This window comes from Hyperolius riggenbachi, chromosome 8 (assembly GCF_040937935.1).
Source record: "Hyperolius riggenbachi isolate aHypRig1 chromosome 8, aHypRig1.pri, whole genome shotgun sequence".
Taxonomy (NCBI): domain Eukaryota; kingdom Metazoa; phylum Chordata; class Amphibia; order Anura; family Hyperoliidae; genus Hyperolius; species Hyperolius riggenbachi.
Window position 1 is genome coordinate 245,867,183 of NC_090653.1, and position 25,367 is coordinate 245,892,549.

At 42.6% G+C, this 25,367-nt stretch overlaps 1 protein-coding gene across 1 annotated transcript in view; it reads right to left on the reverse strand.

Annotated features, from left to right (window-relative positions):
* Positions 1–9,706: 9,706 nt before the first annotated feature.
* The window catches only part of LRRC8A (leucine rich repeat containing 8 VRAC subunit A), a 54,995-nt gene continuing 39,334 nt past the window's right edge, over positions 9,707–25,367 (reverse strand). The window contains exons 3-4 of the mRNA XM_068248505.1: positions 17,411–19,568; positions 9,707–12,312 (exon numbers count right to left, since the gene is read on the reverse strand). Coding sequence (XP_068104606.1) covers positions 12,037–12,312; positions 17,411–19,561 — 2,427 coding nt within the window. The 5' untranslated portion in view covers positions 19,562–19,568 and the 3' untranslated portion in view covers positions 9,707–12,036. The remainder of the gene's footprint in view (positions 12,313–17,410; positions 19,569–25,367) is intronic.

Sequence of the window (25,367 nt, forward strand, 5' to 3'; positions counted from 1 at the left end):
ATTCCTATGTTTCTGACACAGAGTATGTAGTAAACATCTGACAAATTTTGGACTAGTCTACCTCCTCAGGATTCTCAGGGGTTTCTTTACTTTTAAAAGCACTTAGTGAACAAAAGTTGCTCAGTTCCACTGCCAAAATAGTGAACCAACTAGCAGAGAGACTGGCTGTCTGGCAGCTTTACCTTTTCCAGGGAGTGCGTTTGTAAAGAATAAGCGTCCTTTTACACCACATCTATTGCAATGGACAATATAATCACATTGTGATAAGATTTCAATGGTACTTTCAGATAGGCGCACCAGCAGTTTTTCGCTGGAATAATGCACAGCGTGTTCTGCGTTTACCAGACCTGGGCATTTTCAGATACAGTGAAGCATTCTTCTATGTACTGTAAGCTTCACAGTATGCATCGCGCTTGTACCGTGCAATGCAATTTTTCATCACCAGTCTGATTTTTACTACTGTAAAGGTAACTGTACACTAACTTTTTTTGTCCAATTAGAGATTCAATCAGACAAACATCTAAAGGCTCATACCCACCAGAACATTTTCACGTCAAATCGTTAACGGCAAACAACAGTTTGCAAGATGTTGCGTAACATTGTTTAACCAAAGTTTGTTAATCGATGTTCAACGACGACAGATTACCCACAACAATCGTTCTTTTTGCGTAACCATCATGACGGATCCCATAATTGACTGTCGTTCCGATCCCCATTGACCCCCCACGCTAATTACTGCTAATTACTGCAATCGCTCAAAGTAGCGTTCGCTCCTGTTTGTTCCCACGGTACATGATTGCAGAGGTTGGATCGGAGAATGATCGTTCGTTACCGCATATCCCCCAATCCATCTTCCGAGGTCTTCTGGTGGGTATTCAGCTTTACAAATCATAAACTGATGCAGATTAAAAAATTTGCTATATCACCATTGTCATTTTGGGCTAAAATGTATCCAATTTATCCAATGCCTGATCGCAATGTAAGTTTTTAGTCGACAGTAAATATCAAAAACAAATTCAAATGGTCACTGGATAGCAGCCGTCCTGTCCCGCGCCGGTCCTCGACGAGCCTCCGTTCTCCCCCTGCCAGCTACTTTCGGTTTCGCCGCCGGGCCACTGCGTCTGCACGGCTCTGGCCACGCGAAACCTTTCTTCGCATTCCCCGCTATTGCAAAGGAGAGTGCAAAGAAAAGATACGCCTGGCAGGGCTGCGCTGGCCTCGACTTACTAGTAAAGGTACGGAACGGAGCGGTGGCGGGAGAACGGAGACTTGTGGAGGACCGTTGCGGGACAGGACGGCTGCTGGGGGCTTGCAGAAGCCCCAGGTAAGCGAAACAGTGTGTTTAAAAAGTATCTACAGTTCCGCTTTAAGTGACAGCAACACAGGAAAAAAGTAATTTAGTGTTCATTATACCCTGGAAGAAATATTCATATCATCTCATGTATTTACAAGTATTTTTTCAAGTTTTTTTTTTTCGCGACAGTGGTCCTTTAAGTTCCAAGCGTCTTGGTTCAGCAGGCCAAACAAAGGGAGGATTCTGATGCTGAGGACTGTTTGGGTGGCAGTTTGAGAACATATCCTGTAGCAGCTGCCAAGTAAACACAAGCAGAAGAATTTCCTCCACAAGGGAGTGTTTGATGACTGAACTGGTCAGTAACTAGCACTACAAGTCATGTAAAAGCAATGAAACAAGGATTTTCAAGTTTTTTTTTGCCATGTTGGGCTAAAGGCTGCTGTCTGTAAGAACACAAGTCATTAAAAAACAAAATTGGTTCAAGTTAAGGCTCTGATAAAAAAACAAAACAAAAATACTTTAGGTCTAGGATCCACTAGACCGCTTGTCAGCAGTGATTTGGAATTGCTGGCGATTCCAAAAAATTGCTATGTCAATGAAAGTGGATGAAGGTGAGCCCACTGGAGCAATTGCGATTTGGCCAAAACGCAATCGCTCTGCATGCAGCTTTTCGCTAGTGATTGCAACTCAATTTTAAAAGGACCACTGTCGTGAAAAATCTTAAAATATACGTTATATAAAAACATGCTAATAAAAAATACAAAAAGTAATTTTTTTTTCCAGAGTAAAATGAGCCATCCTATATTGCTGTCACTTACAGTAAGTGGTAGAAATCTGACAGAACCAAGAGGTTTTGGGCTAGTCCATCTCTTCATAGGGGATTCTCAGATTGGCCTTTATTTTTTTTTTTATAGAAACACTCCCTGAAAAAGATTTATACGAAGAGGATGGCCATCCTCCATGCGCACCGTACTCTTTTTGGCAGTTGGACGAAGCAACTGCCATTCACTAAGAGCTTTTTAAAATTAAGAAATCCCTGAGAATCCCCCATAAGGAGATGTGCGAGTCAAAAACCTGTCAGTTCTGTCAGATTTCTACTTACTGTAAGTGACAGCAACATAGGAGAAGAGTAATGTATGGCTCATTTTACTCTGGGGGAAACGCACAAGCAATCATGCTAATGTCGTTTAGCATCGTGCGGCGATAACGACAGTCAGATCTTTAAGATCAGACAACTCTGCGCAAAGTACTGCAATCACTTGACTTCCTGTTCGCACTCGTTGTGTGACGTTGCACATGTCCCTCCGGCTGGAAGCTGGATCATGAGCGCTAGTCGAGAGTGGGACGTCGCCGGATCCATCTTCCTCCGTCGGGTGGAGAGTATACAGCTTTAGTAAGGAAGGTTGGGGCAAATGCTATTTGTCCACTCAGTCTCATGTGAGGCTCTACAATAGCAATAAAGATATTAAAAACGGGTGCTTGACCAAATTTCCTGTTTTACCAGCTGGGTTAAAATGTATTCATGACTGGTTGGTTTTCGTGAACAAAACACTTCCTCACTTATCTAGTGTAGGACAGAGGAGATAAAATGAAGCCATTACTAACATGCAAGGTGAGGTTTCCTGATATCAACCAGCCACGCCCTTCAGGCAACTGCCACACAGCAGCACAGTTTGTGTGTAGAGACCGTGCCTGGACTCTCAGTGAAGGAAGCTGGGACAGTCCAAGTCCTTCTATACAGTATTAACAGGTCAAAGTGGAATGAAGCTCTGTACCAAACATCTATATATATCTATGGGTGCGTGTTTGTGTGTGTTTAGTCTGTGCACAGCACATGCCTTACACTGCGTTTTACAATGGAAAGGCATAAGAAGGCCTCCCATGGTACAAAGTAGCACCTGGCTTATTAGTCCCGCACTTTGGCACAGTGGTCCACTTTCTATAGCGTTACTGTACAATAGTGATGGTAGCTAATCCTTGCAGATTATAAATCGTGTCAATATGGTTCTCTGACAAGATTCAACATGTGCATTTGTAGGAAAAAAAAATATATGTAGGTAGAAAAAAACAAAGTCTTGTAAAAGTAATACCTTTTAATGGCTAACTGATAAAGTTAAATAATGCAAGCTTTCTGGGATCTAGTCCCCTTCTTCAGGCATATTTCTAGATGTTAGCTGTAGTAAAACACTGATGCAGGGAAGCTGCATGAAGATGGCAGTTGTACTGGTTGCTGTTTAGAAGTTAGATGTCAGGTGATCAGCAGGCTGGAGCCAGTGAGCTTATGCAAGCAAACATGAAATCTAGCAGGTTTCTGAAGATAGTGAAGCCAAGTCAATCATGTTACATAAGGAGTCATGAATCCCATTCCACAATTTAAACCTTCTGTTAATGTCTTGAACATTTTCATAAATTTGTACTCAGAAATCTTTCTTGCTTGTTCATTTTTGAAGTTACCCTTAAGAATAAATACTTTTAGATCTTGCATGCTGTGTCCTGGTTCGCAGAAGTGTTGGCCCACTGGTGTGTCCATTTTACCCTCATTAATTTTAAAGCGGTGATGGTTCATTCTTGTGCGCAGTTTTTGTCCTGTTTCTCCTATATAGATACCTCTTGAGGGGCATTTCATGCAGCGTATCATGTATACAACATTGGATGACTCGCAGGAAAATTGGTCTTGTATTTGATGAGATTTCTGTGAGTTTGGTATTTGTATTTGGCTTGTGCACAAGATATAAGGGCAGGTCTCACACCTTGCGTTATTACAGGGTAATGTGCCTGGAGTTTCTGGTGTAGATAATGCACTTCTGATAATCATTTGTCTCAAATTGGGAGGTTGTCTGAAAGCAAGCATTGGTAAATCAGGAAAAACTTCTTTCAGGCGTTTGTCTTTATGAAGTATCGGTTGCAGGGCTTTCGATATCTTCCTCAGTGTCTTTAATCTTGGGTTGTAGGTGACCACTATTGGGACTCTGTTGTTTTCAGTCTTTGGGGTGTATTTCAATAGTTCCTCTCTAGATTTTAAAGTTGCTCTGTGTATTTGATCATCAACGATTCGTGGACGATATCCCTGATCTATGAATATATTACGTAGTGACATAAGTTGTCTGTCTCTGTCCTCTGAAACCGAACATATTCGGTTATACCTCAGAGCCTGGCTGTAAACAGATTTTTTGGTGTGTTCCGGGTGGAAACTATTCCACTTGAGGTAAATATGCCGGTCAGTTGGTTTACGGTAGATGGATGTTTCTAAAAATCTATCTTGTATGTAAATTGTAGTATCCAGGAAACTGACATGGGAGGATGAAAAGTTGAGCGTTAACTTGATGTTCTTGTGGTATTCTGAGAAGTTTTTGTGGAATTTGATTAATTCTTCCTGTGATGCTGTCCAAATTAATAGGATATCGTCTATAAATCTGAAGTAAGCCCATGGTTTAATTTCACACGTTGAAAGGAAGTTTTCCTCCAATCTGGCCATAAATAAATTTGCATACTGGGGTGACATTCTACATTCTACTAGGAAAAAAAAAAAAACAGTTGAAAACAAAAGATCAGCAGAGACCCATTAAACATCATCGGTCCCCAAAATGAAAGTCCACACTACATAAAATATACCTATAGCATACTATAGATGTATTTCCTGTGTTGCCATCAGCCGTCAGTGTTCAGGTACTTGTAAATGAGCAATCTGACTTGTTGCATCATTCCTGAAAATGACTAATGAATCAGCTTTTGCTGTCTGAGGTAACAGTCATGTCCACGCCCCCTGTAGCTGCTCAACTAACCAATAAAACTCTTAGAGCTACAACAGGCAGCAAGTTGTTCTTACAGCAGATTCTGTTTAATGACACCAAATGTAATAAAGGAAAATAATTTATTAGAAACCGTGTCTAATAAAATGATTTCCCTTTATTACAGTCCATTCAGTGTATTATTTGAGGTTAGCCCCTTCTTTATTATTCATTTTAACCTGGTTCCATTAAAATCTGGGCACCTCTGTACCCCATTTAAAGTAGAATATAACCCAGATTTTCTTCTTTGCTCTAAAAGATTATTTACAGCATACAATATACTAACAATGTTTTTTTTAGTAAAACAGCATTCAAAGGGTTACATCACAGGGCTGACTCTTCTGCAGGGAGAACCCGCATCCGAACTGCTTATAATCTTATCTTGTGTACACATTCTTTACGTGATACATTTATGTAAACATTCTCTGGCTGTGCAGGACTTCAGCTGATGAGTGCGGAAGTGAAAAACAGATCAGAAATAACTGCTGGCAGCATTTACAACAGAATGACAACAGTTATAAATAAAATGCACCAGCAGCTTTCAAAGTAAATTAACTAAACTTTGGGAAGTTATATCTAAATGAATATTAATACTTGTGCACAAAAGCAAATATAATTGTATGGGTTATATTTGTATGGGTACAATTTTGTTGAAAATGTTGTCAGAGTTTTAAACCGCTTTAACCCCCCTGGCGGTTTGCAAAAAATCCGCCAGGGGGCAGCAAATCTTTTTTTTTAATTTTTTTTTTTTTTCATGTAGCGAGACAAAGTCTCGCTACATGATAGCCGCTGCTCAGCGGCATCCCCCCAGCCCCTCCGATCGCCTCCGGCGATCGGAGATCAGGAGATCCCGTTCAAAGAACGGGATCTCCTGGAGGGCTTCCCCCGTCGCCATGGCGACGGGCGGGATGACGTCACCGACGTCATGACGTCAGAGGGGACTCCGATCTGCCCCATAGCGCTGCCTGGCACTGATTGGCCAGGCAGCGCACGGGGTCTGGGGGGGGGGGGGGGGGGGGGGGCGGCCGCGGCGAGAGGAATTGCGGCGGATCGGCGGCGATCAGATGCTACACGCAGCTAGCAAAGTGCTAGCTGCGTGTAGCAAAAAAAAAAATTATGCAAATCGGCCCAGCGGGGCCTGAGCGGTGCCTCCCGGCGGCATAGCCCGTGCTCAGCACGGGCTTACCGCCAGGGAGGTTAAAGTGGTCTGAAAGTCAGCATTTCTACTTTGCTCTAAAAGATTCCTCACAGCTTGAAAGCTACTATCCCACAAACATCAAATCTGCATCCAAACTGGAGATAACAGTATCTTTGTTTGCATTCCAATGTTGATACATGTGTGTAAATACAATGTAACAAGTGAAAAGGAGCTCTCTGTGAAGCTCTCTGTGCTTTAAGCACACAAACAGCTCAGAACAGCTAATTAGATGTTAATATATAAAAAAAGCAGTTTGAATAAAATGCAATGGCAGGTTTCCGGGCAAGATAAACTACACTTTGGAAACTTGTAATTTGTAAACAGACAATATTACTTAAGCACAAAAGCAAATATGATAATTGTATGAGTAATAAAAAGTAGGAAAACACATTTTTATTGAATGTTATGTCGGAGTTTCAAACCACTTTAAATAGCAAAAGCTGACTCAAAAAATTGGGCTGTTAACAAGACGTATACTAGCTGGCCCTTATTGCATCAATGCCACCAACAAATATGGTGTTTGGTGTAATATTTCCTTCAGGAAGGACAAAACCAGATGTATGATCCTCTGATCCTCTTCCTGACATCCTGTAACCATCTTTGGATCAATTATGAGAGCAGAGTGCCGGTGCAATGATAAAACCATAAAAACAGCATACAATTTATACAAACTAGTTGGCTGCTACGTCTAACAGAAGCAGCAGAGGTTATGAAGAACATCAGAGGCATGCGAGGTACAGGCCTAGATCCCAGCACAACATTCACAAATATTGATTTTGTCTTTGGCACTGGACAGGTTATACATTGCTAAATATGCCTGTGAAAGTGGTGGTTATTGCTTGCGACAGTGAAGAGTAACTATCACCGGAATCCTTTCATGTGAGCAAAATGCTCAGATGCCTGCCTAGCTACAGTGATAAAAAGATTTTGCACTCGCTGCCTTGTCAGGTAATCTAGTTCTTATGTGTATGACAGGAGTTTATAAATGAATTCAAAAAGGAAAGTGTGAAAACTGGCCAGTAATACACTACTACAAAACAGTAAGTGTGTAGAAGTAGTATTTTGGGAATTTTTTAAAAATCTTTTTTTGCTTGGGAATTTTGTTGGCTCGGGAGGGAGGTAGGTGGGTAGGTGTGTGTGTGTGTATGGGTGTGTGTGTAGGTGTGTAGAAAGGATTGCTAGGATATGGAAGTGGGGAAAATAGCTTGTTGGTTGGTGTTGGTGGACACACTAGGACATGGACCAACAGTCAGATTTTGCAGGGCGTTACCTACATCAAGCTGTCAGAAGGCAAAGCCACACGCAATGCAGTTCAAGAAAAACGTTTACAGACGTGCATCTGTAACTGCCTTCCGCGACTTTGGGAGACCGTGAGAAGCTAATTCCAAGCTGCTTCAGATATTATTATTTAGTATTTATTTAGCACTGACATATTCAGCAGTGCTGTACTGAGAGCATAATCATGTCACTAGCTATCCCTCAGAGGGGCTCACAATCTGATGTCTACCATAGTCATATGTCCATCGTAGTTTAGGGCCAATTTTTATGGGGAGGCCAATTATCTGTATGTTTTTGGGTTGTGGGAGGAAATTGGAGTGCCTGGAGGAAACCCACACAGACAAGGGGAGAACATACAACCTCCTTGCAGATAGTGCATTGGCTGGGGTTTGCCTGAAGGGCAAGAGTGCTATTCACTATGTCACTGCATTGTGCAAATGTATTCAGCTTGGAAATGGACAAATCATGTGGAACCGCTGCTGTATGTGATTGGGCTATTTCCATCTGCATAAAATCTGCATCAACTCAGAATTGTTAGCATTTCAGCGATCATCTTTTTCCATGTCTGGGGGGAGGGGAGGTTCACTGGGTCAGACCAGTACACAGATTAGGTGCTGACCCATCCAATTCCATTGCCTGCCTGCTTGTTCTAGGATTGGTATGTAGAAACCAGCACATCAGCTTTACAGCCAAATACCAGTTAAACAAGGATGGCCAATGGGACCACTAAGGGATTGTACACACTGCTAACTGTCGTCGCCCGTCGGTGATCAGCACCTGAGGGGGGTGGACAATGGAGGGACGAGCTGCGCATGGACGCCACGTGGCAGGTGGTGGAGCAGCGCAAAACGATGGGATCGGCGTCACTTGGGTTGGGTTGGGCTGCTCACGGTTTAGGCATCGGGGGTTGTCTGGTGCCGCACACACACCTTCAGCCAACTTATGTCAGGCGTGTGTATGAGGCTTAAGAGTTATGGTTTGCGTGCAACTGGACCGGATAAATGCACTTCCTGTAGATTCTGACTGGCCCAGTTCTCATCAGCAAACAGTGTACATGAAGTTTGAGTGCAAGCAGTAAACCTTAGCCAGGGAGTGTGGAGAGTATGGACTGGAAAAGGATTGGATTGGTGAACTTCGCACAGCGAATAAGCCATTACCATCACTACTAAACAGTAAAGCGGAAGGCGAAAATAAAATATAAATAAGTCTTCCAAGAGAACTTTGATTTGTAAACAAAGCAAAATTATAATATAAAAAAATAAGTTTATCGATGCTAATGGAGAAAATAATAGCAAAGCAATTGTAAGCACCAAGAGCAATCCTAAAAAATAATACAATAAAAGTTAAGAAATATATTGTAGACAAGTCGCGTGTTCCTGTAGAGCTGGAGATAAAATGCTGCAAAGGACAAGGGAGGGCAGGCACTGTTCTTCTCTATCCAGTTATGAAGATTTTACAGTATTCTGGAAAACTGAACAAACCTCCCGCCCTTCTACCAAAGAATTACATTTCTTATTAAACATTTTGTTCATACCTGAAACATTACAAATGAAAGTTTATTGTTCCTGACCACAGCGCCATCTGCTGGTCTGACTGACAAACTTTGCAAGTAGAAAAGTGTCTTGCTTTACTGTAATTAGAAACAAGACTAACATTAATCACCAGGTTTCTGGACCTGGAGACTAGTAAATAAGCTGCGAGTCATCTGTGATTGCTCAAAACAATAAAACAAAGAAGGTTTTTTTCCCTTTGCCAGCCATACCAGTAGGTGAAGCCACATGACTTGAAACGTTCATTTATAAATGTCATTACCGCCAGTCGGCCAGCGGACGCGGCCAATTCTCCGCATTACAGGGGGCTCCCTCCATACAGTTACGCGTGTGGCTGCCTACTGCGCAGCCGCATGCGTAAGGGTATGGCAGGAGCCCCTGTGATGCGGAGAATTGGCCGCGTCCGCCGGAAGTGACGGGCCCGGTACCGGCGGATCCAGGAAGCGGAGGATGGCGGCGTGGGAGCGATCCAGGCTTATGGGGTTGGAAGAAGCCCCAGGTATGTATAAAATCTTTTTTCTATTTTAATAAAACATTCCTCTCTTGTTCCCTTTAAAAGGGTTAACGCAAACATGAAGTGAAAATAAACTTGAGATAATTCATTGTATGTATTTTACTAAAGGTAAATAGAACATAGAGCTGAGCCTCATATTTTTATTTTCAGTTCAGGTTTCATTTTTAAGACTACACACTAAACCACAGCTGTCAAAAATCTGTTTGTTTGAGCTGCAAAAAAAAAAAAAAAATGAAAAAAAATAAATTTACGTAATGACCTTTTGAACGTTTTGGTTTTGAAAGCTTGCCAGTAATCTTTCCTTTACTTTTCAGGAAACAGGACTGAATTCGACAAGCTGTTCAACAAGCTCATTTGCATAGATATCTCTTTTTTTTAATACTTGCTGTATGGGAAAACAGAAACGTAAGAATTTCTTAATAGGGCTAGTGCTATTTGTACCTATGTTTATCTCATCAGGTAACAGGTCAACACAAGTGTGCTTTATGCAGGAAAAAAATCAGCCGTTACACTAAGCAGTACAATTATAAATGGATAAACAGCCTGTGCAACAATGAAAGTTATTTCTGCTAAAATAATGCCTTTTTTCCATCTCAGAGCTTATCAAATTGGCGATTCATTGAAAAGATTGCCAATTTTAATCATCACTGATCCCTATGTTAGTGGAAATGTGTCAATATATCCAAGACCACATACTAGTGGTAAATAACAGAGACCACAGGAGATCGTTGCAAATGCCACTTTAGATGTGGCGGTATGCAGCCACGATGTCACTCAATGTGCTGTGAACTGGAACTTTTTCCACTGCGCTCACCAGTCATGGCTAGAGGTTCATTAAATTTACTGAGGTGAATGGAGTTTAGGAATGCCACTTTAGGATAAATACAGTACAGCAGTCAAAAAAAACACTAATCACCAGGGAACAAAATCTGATACGTACGTATTACACGTCACTGGTGAACTGGGCCCAGGGTGAGCAAAAGGACGGCTCACTCTGCTGCCGCTCAAATCCCCGGGGGCGTAAAATACTATTCGCCCTCCGAGTTGTAGCAACTTGGAGGGAGATGTAATTCGTAGTCTCTGGCGATAGCTGGATCCCCAAATTACTCTTGTACGGGGTGCGCAGCATAGCACTAGTGCTACAACAGCACCAGGTGCCGAAATGACCTGATTCGAAAGCTGATCATCCTTTCATCTTCAGCTTCTTACTCTAGGGAAACGCATATCAATTTTTCTGACCAATATAATGCTGTGGTTAGATAGTGTACTGGCTCCGCCTCTGACACAGGAGACCAGGGTTAGAATCTCGGCTCTTCCTGTTCAGTAAGCCAGCATCTATTCCGTAGGAGACCAAGTCACTAACACTGCTACTGCCTATAGAGCACATCCTAGTGGCTGCAGTTCTGGTGCTTGGAGTCCACCAGGAGAAAAGCGTGATATAAATGTTCTCTGTCTTGTCTAATGACTTCGATTGACTAGGTCAAAAATCTGTCGCCCCCAACGTATCTCATCAATCAACTTTTTAATTAATTTAGGGCAGTTTAAGTATTTAAAGCGTGACCAGACAGGTTGGTAAAATCTCAGATCAATAGCATCATAGCTTCGCACTGCATCAAGCTGCTGAAATCTAATCATGATTGAGTATGCAATGTGGTTAAAAAAAATGATCACTAACTGATCGAATGCGGTCAGGGAAAATTCACTGGCTTGCCAGATCAGTACGGTCTTGACCCAAGAAAGCCTAAATTTGATGATGAACTGTACTTAGTCATGGTTGGTTGAAAACCTGCATTATGCAAATGTATGTAGCTTGAATTACTGTACTTTCATCTCGTTGACTATCTCTACTAAAAGCATAATGGCCTGTGTCACAGCCTCCATTTGGACCTCAGTATTTTCATACTCTTTTCTCAGAACATTATTTTAAATGAATCCTGCCTTAATGCGTTTTGATAGGTTACCAGTCAGAAAAGAGGTGTGGCTTCACCTGACAGAGCAATCACTCCTCCCCTCATTCCCTTCATATGCATAATTCAAAATAATGTCTCATTAAATGAAAGCAACTGCTGTGTCTGATAAGTGCACCTAAGGATGAGGGTAGTAAGAGAGATTCCTGCCCATGAAGGGAGTTTATGCAGGAACAGGAAAGGGAGGGGCGTTTGTTTCTTCTGGTATTCTCCATATGCATAGTCTCTGTGCAATGGTGCCATTCCAGGCAGGCTATACGGTAACAGAATAGAAGCGGTCTTGTTCGCTGCTCTTAGTGTATTTCTCTGGGAGGAAATAACATCGGGGCCTTTATACAGGCTTTGTGGATTCAGCTCCTGTCATTCCTTTGATGCCAGGGACATTCAGGAAGCTCCAACAGTGAACGGCAATGGAGCAGGCTCCTCGGCTGAGTCCGCAGGCCTTCCTCACACTTGCTCTTTATCTGCCCTTGTTAATTTCTCTTTCACCTCCAGAGGCAGAGTGTTAAACAGGTCCTCCTCCACCACAAGTCCGCTGCGTTTCAGTAGGTGGCACTCCCCCAGCTCCACAGGGAGGCACTCCAGCCTGTTGCTGCGCAGCTCCATCTGCGTCAGGTTGGTGAGCTCGCCCACCCTGGATGGCAGAGACTGCAGGGCGTTGTTCCCCAGGTTGAGGGTCCGCAGCTTCTTGCATTGGAAAAGCTCTGGGGGCAGGTTCTCAATCTGTGGAAAGAAGGTAATGGAAGAGGTCAGATCAAACAGATCATTTAAAGTGGACCCAAGTCGAACCTATGGTCAAAGAATAGGAAAGCCTCTGGATCCTGTACAGCACGGGTGTTAGACTCATTGCCATTCTATGTGGCCCTCAAGAGCTTCCAATGTGCATCATTGTAAACAGTAAAAAAAAAACCTCCATCATTGTAGCTGCTAAATCACACACTAACGCTAGGTACACATGATGCGTTTTTTCGATTTTACTTCCGCTTGATTCTCTTATCTTTTCTCATCAATTTCCATTCACTTCTATGAGAAATCGACCAGAAAACCGATCGGAAATATCAGACATATCGGAATTTATCTATCGAACCATCTATCTGCCGAAAAAACGTACGGCGTGTACCTAGCATTGCACACATGCCCCAAACACAATCTCCCTAATAATAGTAATGTCACCTGGGGATCTAGTCCCGATCCCCGCTGGGATATGCCTCGCACGTGTGTACATTGCTTTCAATACTCTCTGTTGTTCCCAACTACATGATGGGTTAACACAGTGTAGTCCCCAGATATTTTTTCCAGCCGGGTGGCAGGCAGGGCTGTGGAGTCAGAGTCGAGGAGTCGGAGTAATTTTGGGTACTTGGAGTTGGAGTGGGGAAAAAAATGCACCGACTCCTAATGAATGTAAACTGTAATACAAAATATGATAACATGTTCTATTTCTCAGAAAATAGTCATCATAAATATGTATACAGTAATAACTGTGCTTAGTCCACAAAAATGAAATAAATCAATCAAAAAATAGTTACTTGTGCTGCTTCAATAAAGCAGTCCCCGTATTTTTAAAGTCAGATATGCACATCTGATTGTGACTGTATATATGATGTGTACACAGAAATCTCATATATACTAAATAACATCTATGCTATAAGAACAACGCCTGATGTGTAGCTGTGTCACAAATAGAGATGGTCAATGACATGCAAATAATTCTGCATTGATGCTGGTTTATGCAAATGCATGCACTCTCTTTGCTCATGAAATCAAATAATTTGATATGTTAAAATTTGGTTTGGCGACTATGAATTAAAGAGTACCCGAGACAGATGAAAAGACCAGTTTTATACATACCTGGGGCTTCTTCCAGCTCCCTTCAGGCTAATCAGTCCCTGGCTGTCCTCCACCACCACCTGGATTTTCTGCTATGAGTCCTGGTAATTCAGCCAGTCAGCGCAGACCGGCCGCATGCCGCTTCCACAGCCAGGAGCGTTCTGGATCTGCGCAATAGTGCTGTGCATGCACACTACGCCCGACTGGCTGAAGTATCTGGACCCATGGCAGAAGATCCAGGTGGCAGAGGAGGACAGGGAGGGACTGATTAGCCTGAAGGGGGCTGGAGGAAGCCCCATGTATGTATAAAACTTTAATTTCATCTGTCTCAGGTTTACTATGTTACACAGTAGTACTATACTCTACATATTCACTCCCCACAGAGCTGCAGGGAATCCACTGAGAAAGTTGTGCACATTGAACACAGAGGTGTTGTCTATCACCCATAAACCTGGTTCAGATTGTACATGAAGAATGTGTAATAGAGGAAGAATCTCCTTATTCCCCTGCAGAGTACCTGCACATCTATCTTACATGTACCCACAGTTACATTGCCTAGGGCCTGATCCATGTTCAGATCGTGCATGAAGAATGTGTAATAGAGGAAGAATAGCCTCATTCTCCTGCAGAGTACCTGCACATCACTCATACATGTATTCACAGTTACATTGCCTAGGGCCTGATAGATGTTCTTTGTTCCTGTCTGTACCTTCTACAAATACTCTTACCAAGGACTAGTTTTAGTCTATGACTAAAGGGAATAAATATGGCAGTCTCCATATCCTTCTCACTTCAGTTGTCTTTTAAAATTCCTAAGCGTTGGCAGTTAAGAGGTGAATTTCATGTTACATACTTTCAATCAACAAGATTGTTATATGCAAATTAGAGGAGTCGGAGGATTTTTGTACCGACTCCACAGCCCTGGGCAGGACACACACACAAAAACATTCTACACAGAGAAAAAATACACAATAACACACACACAAAACATTCTACACACTCAGTACACACGGAAAAACAAATGCTGAGAAACACATCGTACACACAGAGAAACACACACTACACATACAGAAACAGACTACACACACCGCATAGTAGGCTTTTCTCAGATATAGGAAAAGCTTACCCTGGGCACTGCAGCAGAACGTGGAGGCGGGGCCAGCTAGGACTGCAGTGAATATTAATGAGGCAGAAAACACACCCTGGCAGCTCTCCCCTTGCATGTCAGCAGCAGAAACAGTGTACCAGTTCACAGCGCTACTTCCCCCCTAGAGGATGCTGCCTGAATCACATGATTCAGGTTTGCAGAATTGTGGGGACATTCTGATAGGAGGGGAGTGGAGTGAAGAGGAGGACCGATGACAGCTGGGCGCTCACCAAAATTAGTCGGATGGAACGCTCAGCTGATAGGGCTTGGGGAGAGCACTGGGTTAACATTTACAGCTACTGAACCCAATGACCGTTCTTAGTTAACTGTTTACTATTAGGGCCTGTTCATACTTGCTGCGTTTGTAGAACGCGTATAAATTCAAAGAAACGCAAGTTGAAAAACGCATGCGTTTTCTTGCGTTTGAATGCGTTTTCTATTGCGTTTTGCACAAACACGTGACCCAGGGGGAAAAAAAGAATTATGGGAACCGCAGAGGAAAACGGACGCTAAAAACGCAATAGTACGCGTTTTTGATACGCGTCCATAGACTTTCATTGCGTCCGTTTCTATGCGTATCGCACAGAACTGCGTGCAGCAATGCGGATGAGAAACGTATGCGTCTCATACGCATACATGTGAACTAGCCCATTCAAAAGCATTAGAAGCCGTTTCTATGCGTTTTTTGTTCCAGTACGCGTTCCCTGAAAACGGCTAGGAACGCATATAGTGTGAACAGGCCCTTACTGTACAACTGCAACTGAATAATTATGACATATCCAGCAGGATCAATACTTTCAGAAAACTACTGTGCACAATGTAGCTTCTAGTTAAATAAGTGAAATTGAAGAGTCAATTAATTATTAAAATGCCTTTCAGGGAAATGTCTCCTGGTCATACAATAGCTTTGTTACTCTGCAGTTAGTGTGATCACATCTGTTCTACCAAGCAGCCCTCACATATGGACAGGCCTTAATACTTGTCTGTTTTCATGCACGTTTTCTGTACACAAAAAATTAACTGAGAACTTAATCTTTGGGATAATTCACACCTGAATGCATTTTTTTGCGAGCAGAAACAAATGCTAAGCAGAGCTCAAGTCAAGCTGATGATTCTGGTACAGCCATTGCAATCTTCTCAATTAGCTTCCAAGTGAACCAAAACGTTTGAAACTTAGAAATATGCACTGAAATACCTTTTTGGCTATTAGTTTTATGTTGTGTTTAACCTCTTGAGCCCCAGAGGTTTTATACCCTCTAGTGACCAGGCCATTTTTTACGATTCGGCACTTGACAAATTTAACGGTTTATTGCTCAGTCATACAACTTAGCACCCAAATGTATTTAACCTCCTTTTCTTCCAAATAGATCTTTCGTTTGGTGGTATTTGAATGCTGCTGCCATTTTTATTTATTTTTTTTAATTAAAAAGACAAAAAAAGCCCCCAAAAACATACAGATAAGTTAATTGGCCCTAGACTAAGATACATACACTACACAATACATACATAGACATATGACTATGGTAGGGATTAGATTGTGAGCTCCTTTGAGGGACAGATAAGTGACAAGACAGTATACTCTGTACAGCGCTGCGTAAGAGGTCAGCGCTATATAAATACTTTCATTACTAAAAAGAAAAACTGCTTGCCAGTGCTGATCATTGGCTGGCAGGCTGATCGCTGGGGCCTGCTGCGCAAACAGAGGAGCTCACACTCGTGCGAGCTCCCATCAAATCTCATTCCTTGCGAGAGCCGCGGACCGCCGCCATTCAGCGTTAGGCGGTCGGAAGCGGATAATGTTTTAGACCACAGAAGAATTTAGAGTTTAATTCCACTTTCAGGACATCAGGAGGTTAATGCACAAAGCTGCTAAAGCAGCGAGGGTTAAGAAATCAACAAGTGCACGAAACACACAGTAGTGCTCAACTGCTCATAGCGTGTGCTTCTATGTTATATGCTTTCAAGTACCGGCATTCCTTCCACCTGTTGCTAGATGTGAAGGATCACGATACTTCATGAGCGGCTTAGTGAGGTACCGCGGTTGCGATCCTTCACATTTCGCGGCAGATCAAAGGGACGCCCGGTACTTGAAAGCAGCATGGGTAACAGAAGCGCACACTACCACGTGTAACGTGCGCACATTGATTTCTTAACCCGCACTGCTGATTTTAAAGGCCCACTATCACGAAAATCTTAAAATTTAAAAACGCATACAAATAAGAAGTGCGTTTCTCCCACAGTAAAATGAGCCATAAATGACTTTTCTCCTATGTTGCCGTCACTTACAGTAGGTAGTAGAAAACTGAGGGAACCGAAAGGTTTTGGACTCGCCCCATCTTTTCATGGGTGATTCTCAGGGTTTTGTTTCGTTTCAAAAGCACTTAGTGAATAGCAGTTGCTCCATCCAACTGCCAAAAAAGTGTGTAGGGTGGCTGGTCAGCATCTTTGTATAAATCCTTTTCAGCGAATGTCTTTATAAAGAATAAAAGCCTTGCTGAGAATTCCCCATGAAGAGATGGGCTAGTCCAAAACTTGTTGGTTCCGTCAGATTCCTACTACCTACGGTAAGTGACAGCAACATGGGAGAAAAGTAACTTATGGCTCATTTTACTCTAGATGGAATGTACTTATTTGTAGGCGATTACATGTATTTTAAATTTTATGATTTTTCACAATAGTGATCCTTAACTCTCGCTGCTACAGCAGCACAGCTTAGTGCATCAACCCTCATGACAGCAATATTTAATAAGACGGTACTGAATTTCAGCCTGGTTGTATAAAAGGCAACACTGTCCTATGTCTGTGATAGTGGATACACTAACAGGACAGTACATGAGTAATACTCACATGGTTGGCAGTTAAAGCAAGATACTGCAGATTCTGCAGCTGGCCAATCTCAGGCGGGATACTGGTCAGGGTGTTGTGGCTTAGGTCGAGGTGTCTCAGCTTTCGACACATGCACAGCTGCATTGGTATTTTATCGATCTTGTTGCGGTTCAGGTACAAGCGCTCCAGGCTTGCCAGGTTGCCTATCTGTATGGGTATGTAGGCAATGTGGTTGTACCAGAGCTTCAGGCAGGTGAGTCTGTGGAGGTGCTGGAAACTGATAATCTCCTCTATGGTCTTTAGGTTGTTGTCTTTCAAATCGATCTCCTGAAGATTGTGAAGGCTAAAGATGGAGTGTGGGATCCTCTCCAGGTCGCAGCGGACCAGTTCTAGCTCAGTCAGGTTCACCATCTTTTTAAGACTGTTGAGGACCATCAGCTTGGTGCCCTCATTGTTTACGGAGAGCTTCTGCAGATGCACACCTACGTCAGTCACCACCTGTGGCAGTTTGGTGAGGTTACTCTTTAATCTCAGCACCTTCAGCCTCTTGAGCTCACGCAGGCCATCGATGACTATGTATCTATTGTTCTCAGCGCTCAAGTTTCCAGTCAGATGCAACTCCTCAAGGTTTTTCAAACTATAGATCCATAAGGGTATCTCTTTGATGTCTGTAAATTTAATGTGCAACGATCTCAGATTCTCTCTAAGAAAAGCCAGGGCTGGAGCCTCAATTTTGGCTGCGGTGTGATACAACCAGAGTTCTTTTAAGCCTGTGAGCTGGGCGATGCTAGGCGGGATGGTGACATCTGGTATAAGTTCCAGCTTGAGCACCTCCAGCTCCACAAGGTCAAACACAGTATCTGGTATCCCGCTGAGCATGAAAAGGTGCAGCTCGAGTTTCTCCTGAGAGTTTTTGGTGATTCGCTGGCGTAGCTTGTCCAGCGTCCACTCATGATTAAGGTTGAGCTGTCTCAGCTTGTTCTCGCTAACCTCAGACAAAAAGACAGCAAACCTCTTTGAGTAAAGTGGGTCATACTGATCTATAAGGTGCAGCATGAAAGCAAAGTCATTTTTTACATCTGGGATGTCACTGTAGCTGCTCTCCTCTCGGATGGACTCAAAGGAGTATTTTTTCAGAGAACGTCTCAGCATCCACCAAAGCGTATACACACAGACAAGACCATAGAATCCCACCAGGCTGATGTAGAAGGACGCCAAGATTTTAAATAAGGTGGCAAGTGGATGAGCACATCTATACATTCGATAGCCGGTAAGGCTTTCAATGTCCACCTTACAATCCACATCAAAGGTGATGCTGCTGACATAGTAAACAGTGTAGCATAGAATCAGAATAAACTTGATTACTTTAATGATTGTCTGTCGCATATAAAGCCTGTAGACTATATCTCCTTCTTCCACGTGTGTCCTGAATTTTTTCACCTTCTCAAACAAAGCTTTGGCCTGCTCACCCTCCTTTTTATCGAGCACTCCCGTCTCAGATCTGTCTACAATACCTTGCTCCACCCTGGACTTGGTTCTCTGGAGCATGGGTATAGTTGCCTCAACATCCTCACTGGCCGTAGAAGACTTCTTGTCCACCGAGCCATTCATCTTCGCTCCTGAGGGTTTGGGATCACTCTCCTCTACCACAGTCTCAGAAAGGGCACGAGTAGTCCAAGGAGAGTCAAAACATTTGAGAAGGATGGAGACAAAATGCTCTAGCTTGGAGCTGGTACGAGGAAATTTGAACCAGAAGTTACTACATGCCAGGAAAATCAAGGTGTGCAACAACACCAGGTAAGGAAAGTACTTGGCGAACCAGTGTAGGCGGTTTTCATAGCACACTGCATCAACATAGTTGTACTGATGTCTATCCAAGTCATACTTTATGCCAGTGGGGCCAAGAAGGTCTGGAGCCACCAGGGTTGAGTTTGCGTATTCAGTTGCCGGTGGTATCCAAGCCCGGTAGGAGTCATTACAGCTGTCATGAGTAACCCATTTACAAGGAAGGCATATCATCTTATCCTGCGTGACTTGCAAGGTTCCCCCGAACACGGCTATCATAAGCATCACAATGGAAATGTAGTCCGTGAAAACGTCCCACCATGGCTTCAGGATTCTGTAAGCCGGCTGGGTGTCGGCAAAGTACCGCAGCTCTGTCACTGGAATCATGGCTCACCTGGAAACACAAAGAAACAGAACAGGTGTCACTAACCAGCAGAATCCCAGAGCATAGCTCTTATATCTATTAATATCATGAGAGGACAGGTAAGGACAGCAGTGCTGAGTACAAGAGATGAGGCACAGTGGGGAGGGATTCATTCTACCACACAGGAGAAAAATATATGTGAAGAATCACTTTCCCAGAAGCAGGTCGGGAAATCCTCCTCCCACCCCCTCAGGGATCGGAGTGACACAATGATACTTCCTCAATCGTTGGTTTCATCCCTGGAGAATAGCTCAGCTACAATTCTGTATAGAAAGGCTATAAAAAGACAATCAATGCACGCTGATCAATAACAGGATTTGTGCTATCAAATCACGCTGCTCCAGAGGAAGGTGGGCACCAGAAAAGGGGGCTGAACAATTGTACTTGACTACTTCTCTAACCTAATATCATATGTTGTACTGTATGTGCCGGCATACTATTTACCACATATCGAGTTTCAAGCTTCAGCGAAAAGTTCTCTCTAAGCTGCCAAATTCTATGGAACTGTGCAACCTGCTAGTCTGCGTCATGTGTTTTCTGTCCCATAAGGCCTGGTTCACGTGGAAGACAAATGGTCCCCATACATGGTACAATTTTTTCAGTCAGATAATTGCATTAGATTATTCCGTTAGATTGAATATAAAGATTTTTCCAACATGTCCGATTGGATTTTTATTGAAAAAAACTGTATAATGAAATCAACCGGCAGTGTTTCTGTCAAATGCTAATGTGTACTTTGCATCAGTGCAGTTTTTCAGTGAATGACTGCTGCAATATGTCGCCTGTGACAGGTGGTTATATGTCTGTGCATGCATCCCACCACTAGTTTAGAAATATGCAGCCGCCCACAGATGCTCCACGACTCCAAGGAGTAGCTGAAAAGTGATGACTACACCGCTGTCCAGATGACCGTGTGAACCATACCCTAAGATATATACACACACACACGTGCTAAATTAAGCTGGGCCGGGGAGCCAATAAAGATCGATTTGGAAGAGACTCTAGCGAGTGTAGAGCAGCCCCTGGCATGGCGAGTCTAGTGGCATTTGATGCCCGAGCGATCACCAAGCGTTCTGTTCAACTAACTCCACCTGCTGGAAGCTGCTCCGTTTTCCTTCCACACTAGCCTGCAGGCTAGTGATGAGTCTGTACAGTCTCAGATCCAAGCTGTCACCCGAGGGATCTGGTTCTGATCCTTGGGCACAGCTTTCGTACGTATGCATGAGGCTTTAGGCTTGCACAGCCCTTCTGTCGTCATTCAAAACCATTTTATTCTGTTCGTGCCCACCAATGTGACAGAAAAGCACACTGGACTTGGTTGAACACTATGGACAGTTCCTATGGATGGTAGGAAGGTAGAGAAGCAGGAGGCAACCTGCTGTAGGTGAATACAATGGCAATCAGTAAATCAGCCTGGGTGACTGCTGTTTAACAACTATGTCAGTTATAGAGGATGCCTCCATAGATAAAGACAGCCACTGAAAAAAGCTATTTAATAATAGTTTCAATTAAAGGATACCCGAAGTGACATGTGACATGATTAGATAGACATGTGTATGTACAGTGCCTAGCACACAAATAACTCTGCTGTGTGTGTTCCTTTTTTTCTTTCTCTGCCTGAAAGAGTTAAATATCAGGTATGTAAGTGGCTGACTCAGTCCTGACAGGATGTGACTACAGTGTGACCTTCACTGATAAGAAATTCCAACTATAAAACACATTCCTAGCAGAAAATGGCTTCTGAGAGCAGGAAATGGATAAAAAAGGGAAATTCTTATCAGTGAGGGTCACACTGCAGTCACTTCCTGTCTGAGTCAGGACTGAGTCAGCCACTTACATACCTGATATTTAACTCTTTCAGGCAGAGAAAGAAAAAAAGGAACACACACAGCAGAGTTATTTGTGTGCTAGGCACTGTACATACACATGTCTATCTCAGCATGTCACTTCAGGGATCCTTTAAGGTCAGTATAGGGCTTTAAAGAGACACTGAAGTGAAAAAAATAATGATATAATTAGTTGTGTAGTACGGATAATTACTAGAACCTTAGTAGCAAAGAAAACATTCTCATTTTTATTTTCTGTTTTTTTTATAACATTCTCTAATATTTTATAGTTTACACACTATTCAGCATTCTAAATTATTTCACAGAGCAGGCCAATTAACTTTTTAACTGTCCCCTGGAGAGAAAAAGAAGTTACAGTGACTGACAGTTGACATAACAAGCTTCAGAAGACAGAGCTGTCTGTGACTTTGAAAGTCGTGGAGCTCAATGGCTCTTTTGCATAGATAACAACTGGAGCTTCTTAACTCTTCCTGTACTGGAAACAATATTAAACTATGTCTCTGCTGCTAATGTTTTATTTCTTAGCTGTACTACACATACAAATCTCATCATTTTTTTTATTTTGTTTTGCTTCGGTGTCTCTTTAAAGGGAAACTGAAAAGAGGGGCATATGGTGTCTGTCATAGTTCTTTTCTTTAAACCAAGGAACTGTGTTCAAAATAACATAATAAAATTGCTTATTTTAAATAGTACAATATTAATCTATAAATGATTTAGTCAGTATTGTCCATAGTAAAGTCTTTCTTCTCCCTGGTTTACATTCTGAAATGTATCACAAGTGGCGACATTCTGAAATTTATCACAAGTCCCATCAGGTGATCTCTGCGGAATGTTATTTTACTGAGAGATCTGAAGCCAGCAGAAAAGATCCCTGGTCTCCCAGAAAGCTCTGGTGGGAGAATTCCGCATAATAAACAGCCTAAGCTAAACTTCAGCGAGAGGGTGGGGCTACATACTAATATGAAGCGTTAGGAAGAGTTTCTGAAACCAGGATATTTAACCTAAAAGTGGGTTTCCTGAAAAAATGACAGCATTCTACTATCAGCGCCTCTTTAAATCTGCATGCAAACCAGAAAAAATTGCATATCACTGAAAATCTCTAGTTACCCAAAACCCAAACTGATATTTTTGTCAGTCCTCACTGACAAAAATATCAAAGTTTATCCTTCTTGATGTTTGTTTAAAGCAGACCTGAACTCAGTACTTCCTCTCTACGCTAAAAGATAAGCAACAGCATAACCTTTACAGAAAAACATTTTGTTTGTTACAGCTTACAGAACTCCTATAATAAATCTGCAGTGTGTCTACTCCCTACTTTCATGGAAGCAGACAAAGGGTTAACATCCCGTGTTTACATATTAGCTGTGCCTGCTGAGGACTACCAAATTTCTGTGCTGCCGCAGCTGAGAGATCCAGTTACATTTGAGATTACTTGAAGATGAAGGGGGAAAACTCTAAAAACACACACAGTGTGCATTCCTCTCTGGTTTCCCTGTTTACTGTGCAAGAGTTTCTCTTATTTCTACACTAGTTGTGGAGGGCGGCAGGATAGGGAATTACAGAATATCCTGAGAACCGCCAGCAGTTATTAGAAGCAATGCATCATGGGTTTATTTCCAAATTACGGGAATTTTATGGTATAATTTTACCCATCCTGGGAAACATGAACGGCGATATTAATGCGTGTGAAGTTCTACGATTAACCAAATTTAGGAAGAAAGTTTAGAAGCGCTGACAGCGTAAGCCACAAAACTTCTATCTTATAAACAGCTGCTTAGGGGAACTTATTGACAGGAAACTGTGCGCAGAGTCTGGGAAGACGGTGTCTATTGTCCGGGGACTGGGTTCATAATTAACCTCTGCATTCTTCAAGGGTTCACATGGCAAAAAAACACCAAACAACACAAACTAGCTGACCAGCAACTAGACTGTAATGTGGACTGGAGAGAGGCCTCTTCTCCTCCTGTCTTATGTATACTAGTAATATGTATGCAATATACTAACACTATCACACTAATGGGAATGTGCTACCGTCATTTACATTATGCTTACATGGTATCCATGGAAAAACATACAGAACTGATACAAAACTGACAGGAACAGAAATATACAGATTTATGTGTGAACACAACCATAGAAACACATGCAAAACTGATGCCAACTGTCAAAAACTGACAGGACAACTTTTTATGTGTAAACCAATCCTAACTGGCCACTAGAAGGCTCTCACTGACTTTTTTTTTTTTATCCCTCGCTGCTCAAGGGTGTATGAGATGGAAGATACATTTTCTGACCTTCTCATTCAGGCGCTATGCAAGCTGAAGTTTGATGTCAGAATATAGCATAGGAGATTTCTACACATATTTAAAAGGAACCTGGAGCAAAAGTGATATGGAGGCTGCATGCAATATCCATTTCCTTTTAAACAATACCAGTTGCCTGGCAGTCCTGCTAATTGTTCTGGTCAGTAGTGTCTGAATCACACACCTGAAACAAGCTAATTTTGTCAGATATTTTGCAAGAAATCTATTGTGCATGCTTGTTCAGGGTCGAATGGGCAGAGGATCAGCAGGGCAGCCAAGAAATGTCTATTTTTTAAAATATTTCAGCCTCCATGTTCCTTGGACTTCAGATGTGCTTTAAGATAACTCTTGTGGTATCTACGGTAATTAAAACACATGTAATAGGCTGCTGGATTTCAGCCTTGCTATATACACTAATGCTAGGCAGGGCTGTGGAGTCGGTCCAAAAATCCACCGACTCCGACTCCTCAGATTAGGATTCCACCGACTCCGACTCCTCGACTCCTCTAATTTGCATATTACAATTTTGTTGATTAAATGTAACATGAAATTCGTCTCTTAACTGCCAACGCTTAGGAATTTTACAAGACAACTGAAGTGGGAAGGATATGTAGACTACTATATTTATTCCCTTTAAACTAAAACTAGTCCTTGGTAAGAGTACTTGTAAAAGGTACAAACCGGAACAAAGAACATCTATCAGGCCCTAGGCAATGTAACTGTGGGTACATGTAAGAATGATGTGCAGGTCCTCTGCAGGGGAATGAGGAGATTCTTCCTCTATTACACATTCTTCATGCACAATCTGAACCAGGTTTATGGGTGACAGACAACACCTCTGTGTTCAATGTGCACAGCATTCTCAGTGGATTCCCTGCAGCTCTGTGGGGAGTGCATATGTAGAGTATAGTACTACTGTGTAACAAAGTAAACCTGAGACAGATGAAATTAAAGTTTTATACAGACCTGGGGCTTCCTCCAGCCGCCTTCAGGATAATCAGTCCCTTGTTGTCCTCCTCCACCACCTGGATCTTCTGCTATGAGTCCAGGTACTTGAGCCAGTCGGGCGTAGTGCGCATGCACACACTCCGCCGCCAGGAGCATACTACACCTGTGCAGCACTATTGCGCAGGTGCAGAATGTTCCTGGCTGTGGGAGCGGCATGCGGCCGGACAGCGCTGACTGGCTGAACTACCAGGACTCATAGCAGAAGATCCGGGTGGTGGAGGACAGCGAGGGACTGATTAGCCTGAAGGGGGCTGGAGGAAGCCCCAGGTATGTATAAAACTTTACTTTTCATCCGTCTCAGGTATCCTTTAATTTGTAGTCACCAAACCACATTTTAACAACGTATCAAATTATTTGATTTCATCAGCAAAGGGAGTGCATACATTTGCATAAATCAGCATCAATGCAGAATTATTTCCATCTCATTGACCATCTCTATTAGTGACACAGCTACACATCAGGCTTTATTCTTACAGCATAGATGTTGTTTAGTATATACAGTATAAGAGATTCCTGTGTACACCTCATATATACAGTCACAATCAGATATGTATATCTCTGACCTTAAAAATACGGGGACTGCTTTATTGAAGCAGACCAAGTAACTAATT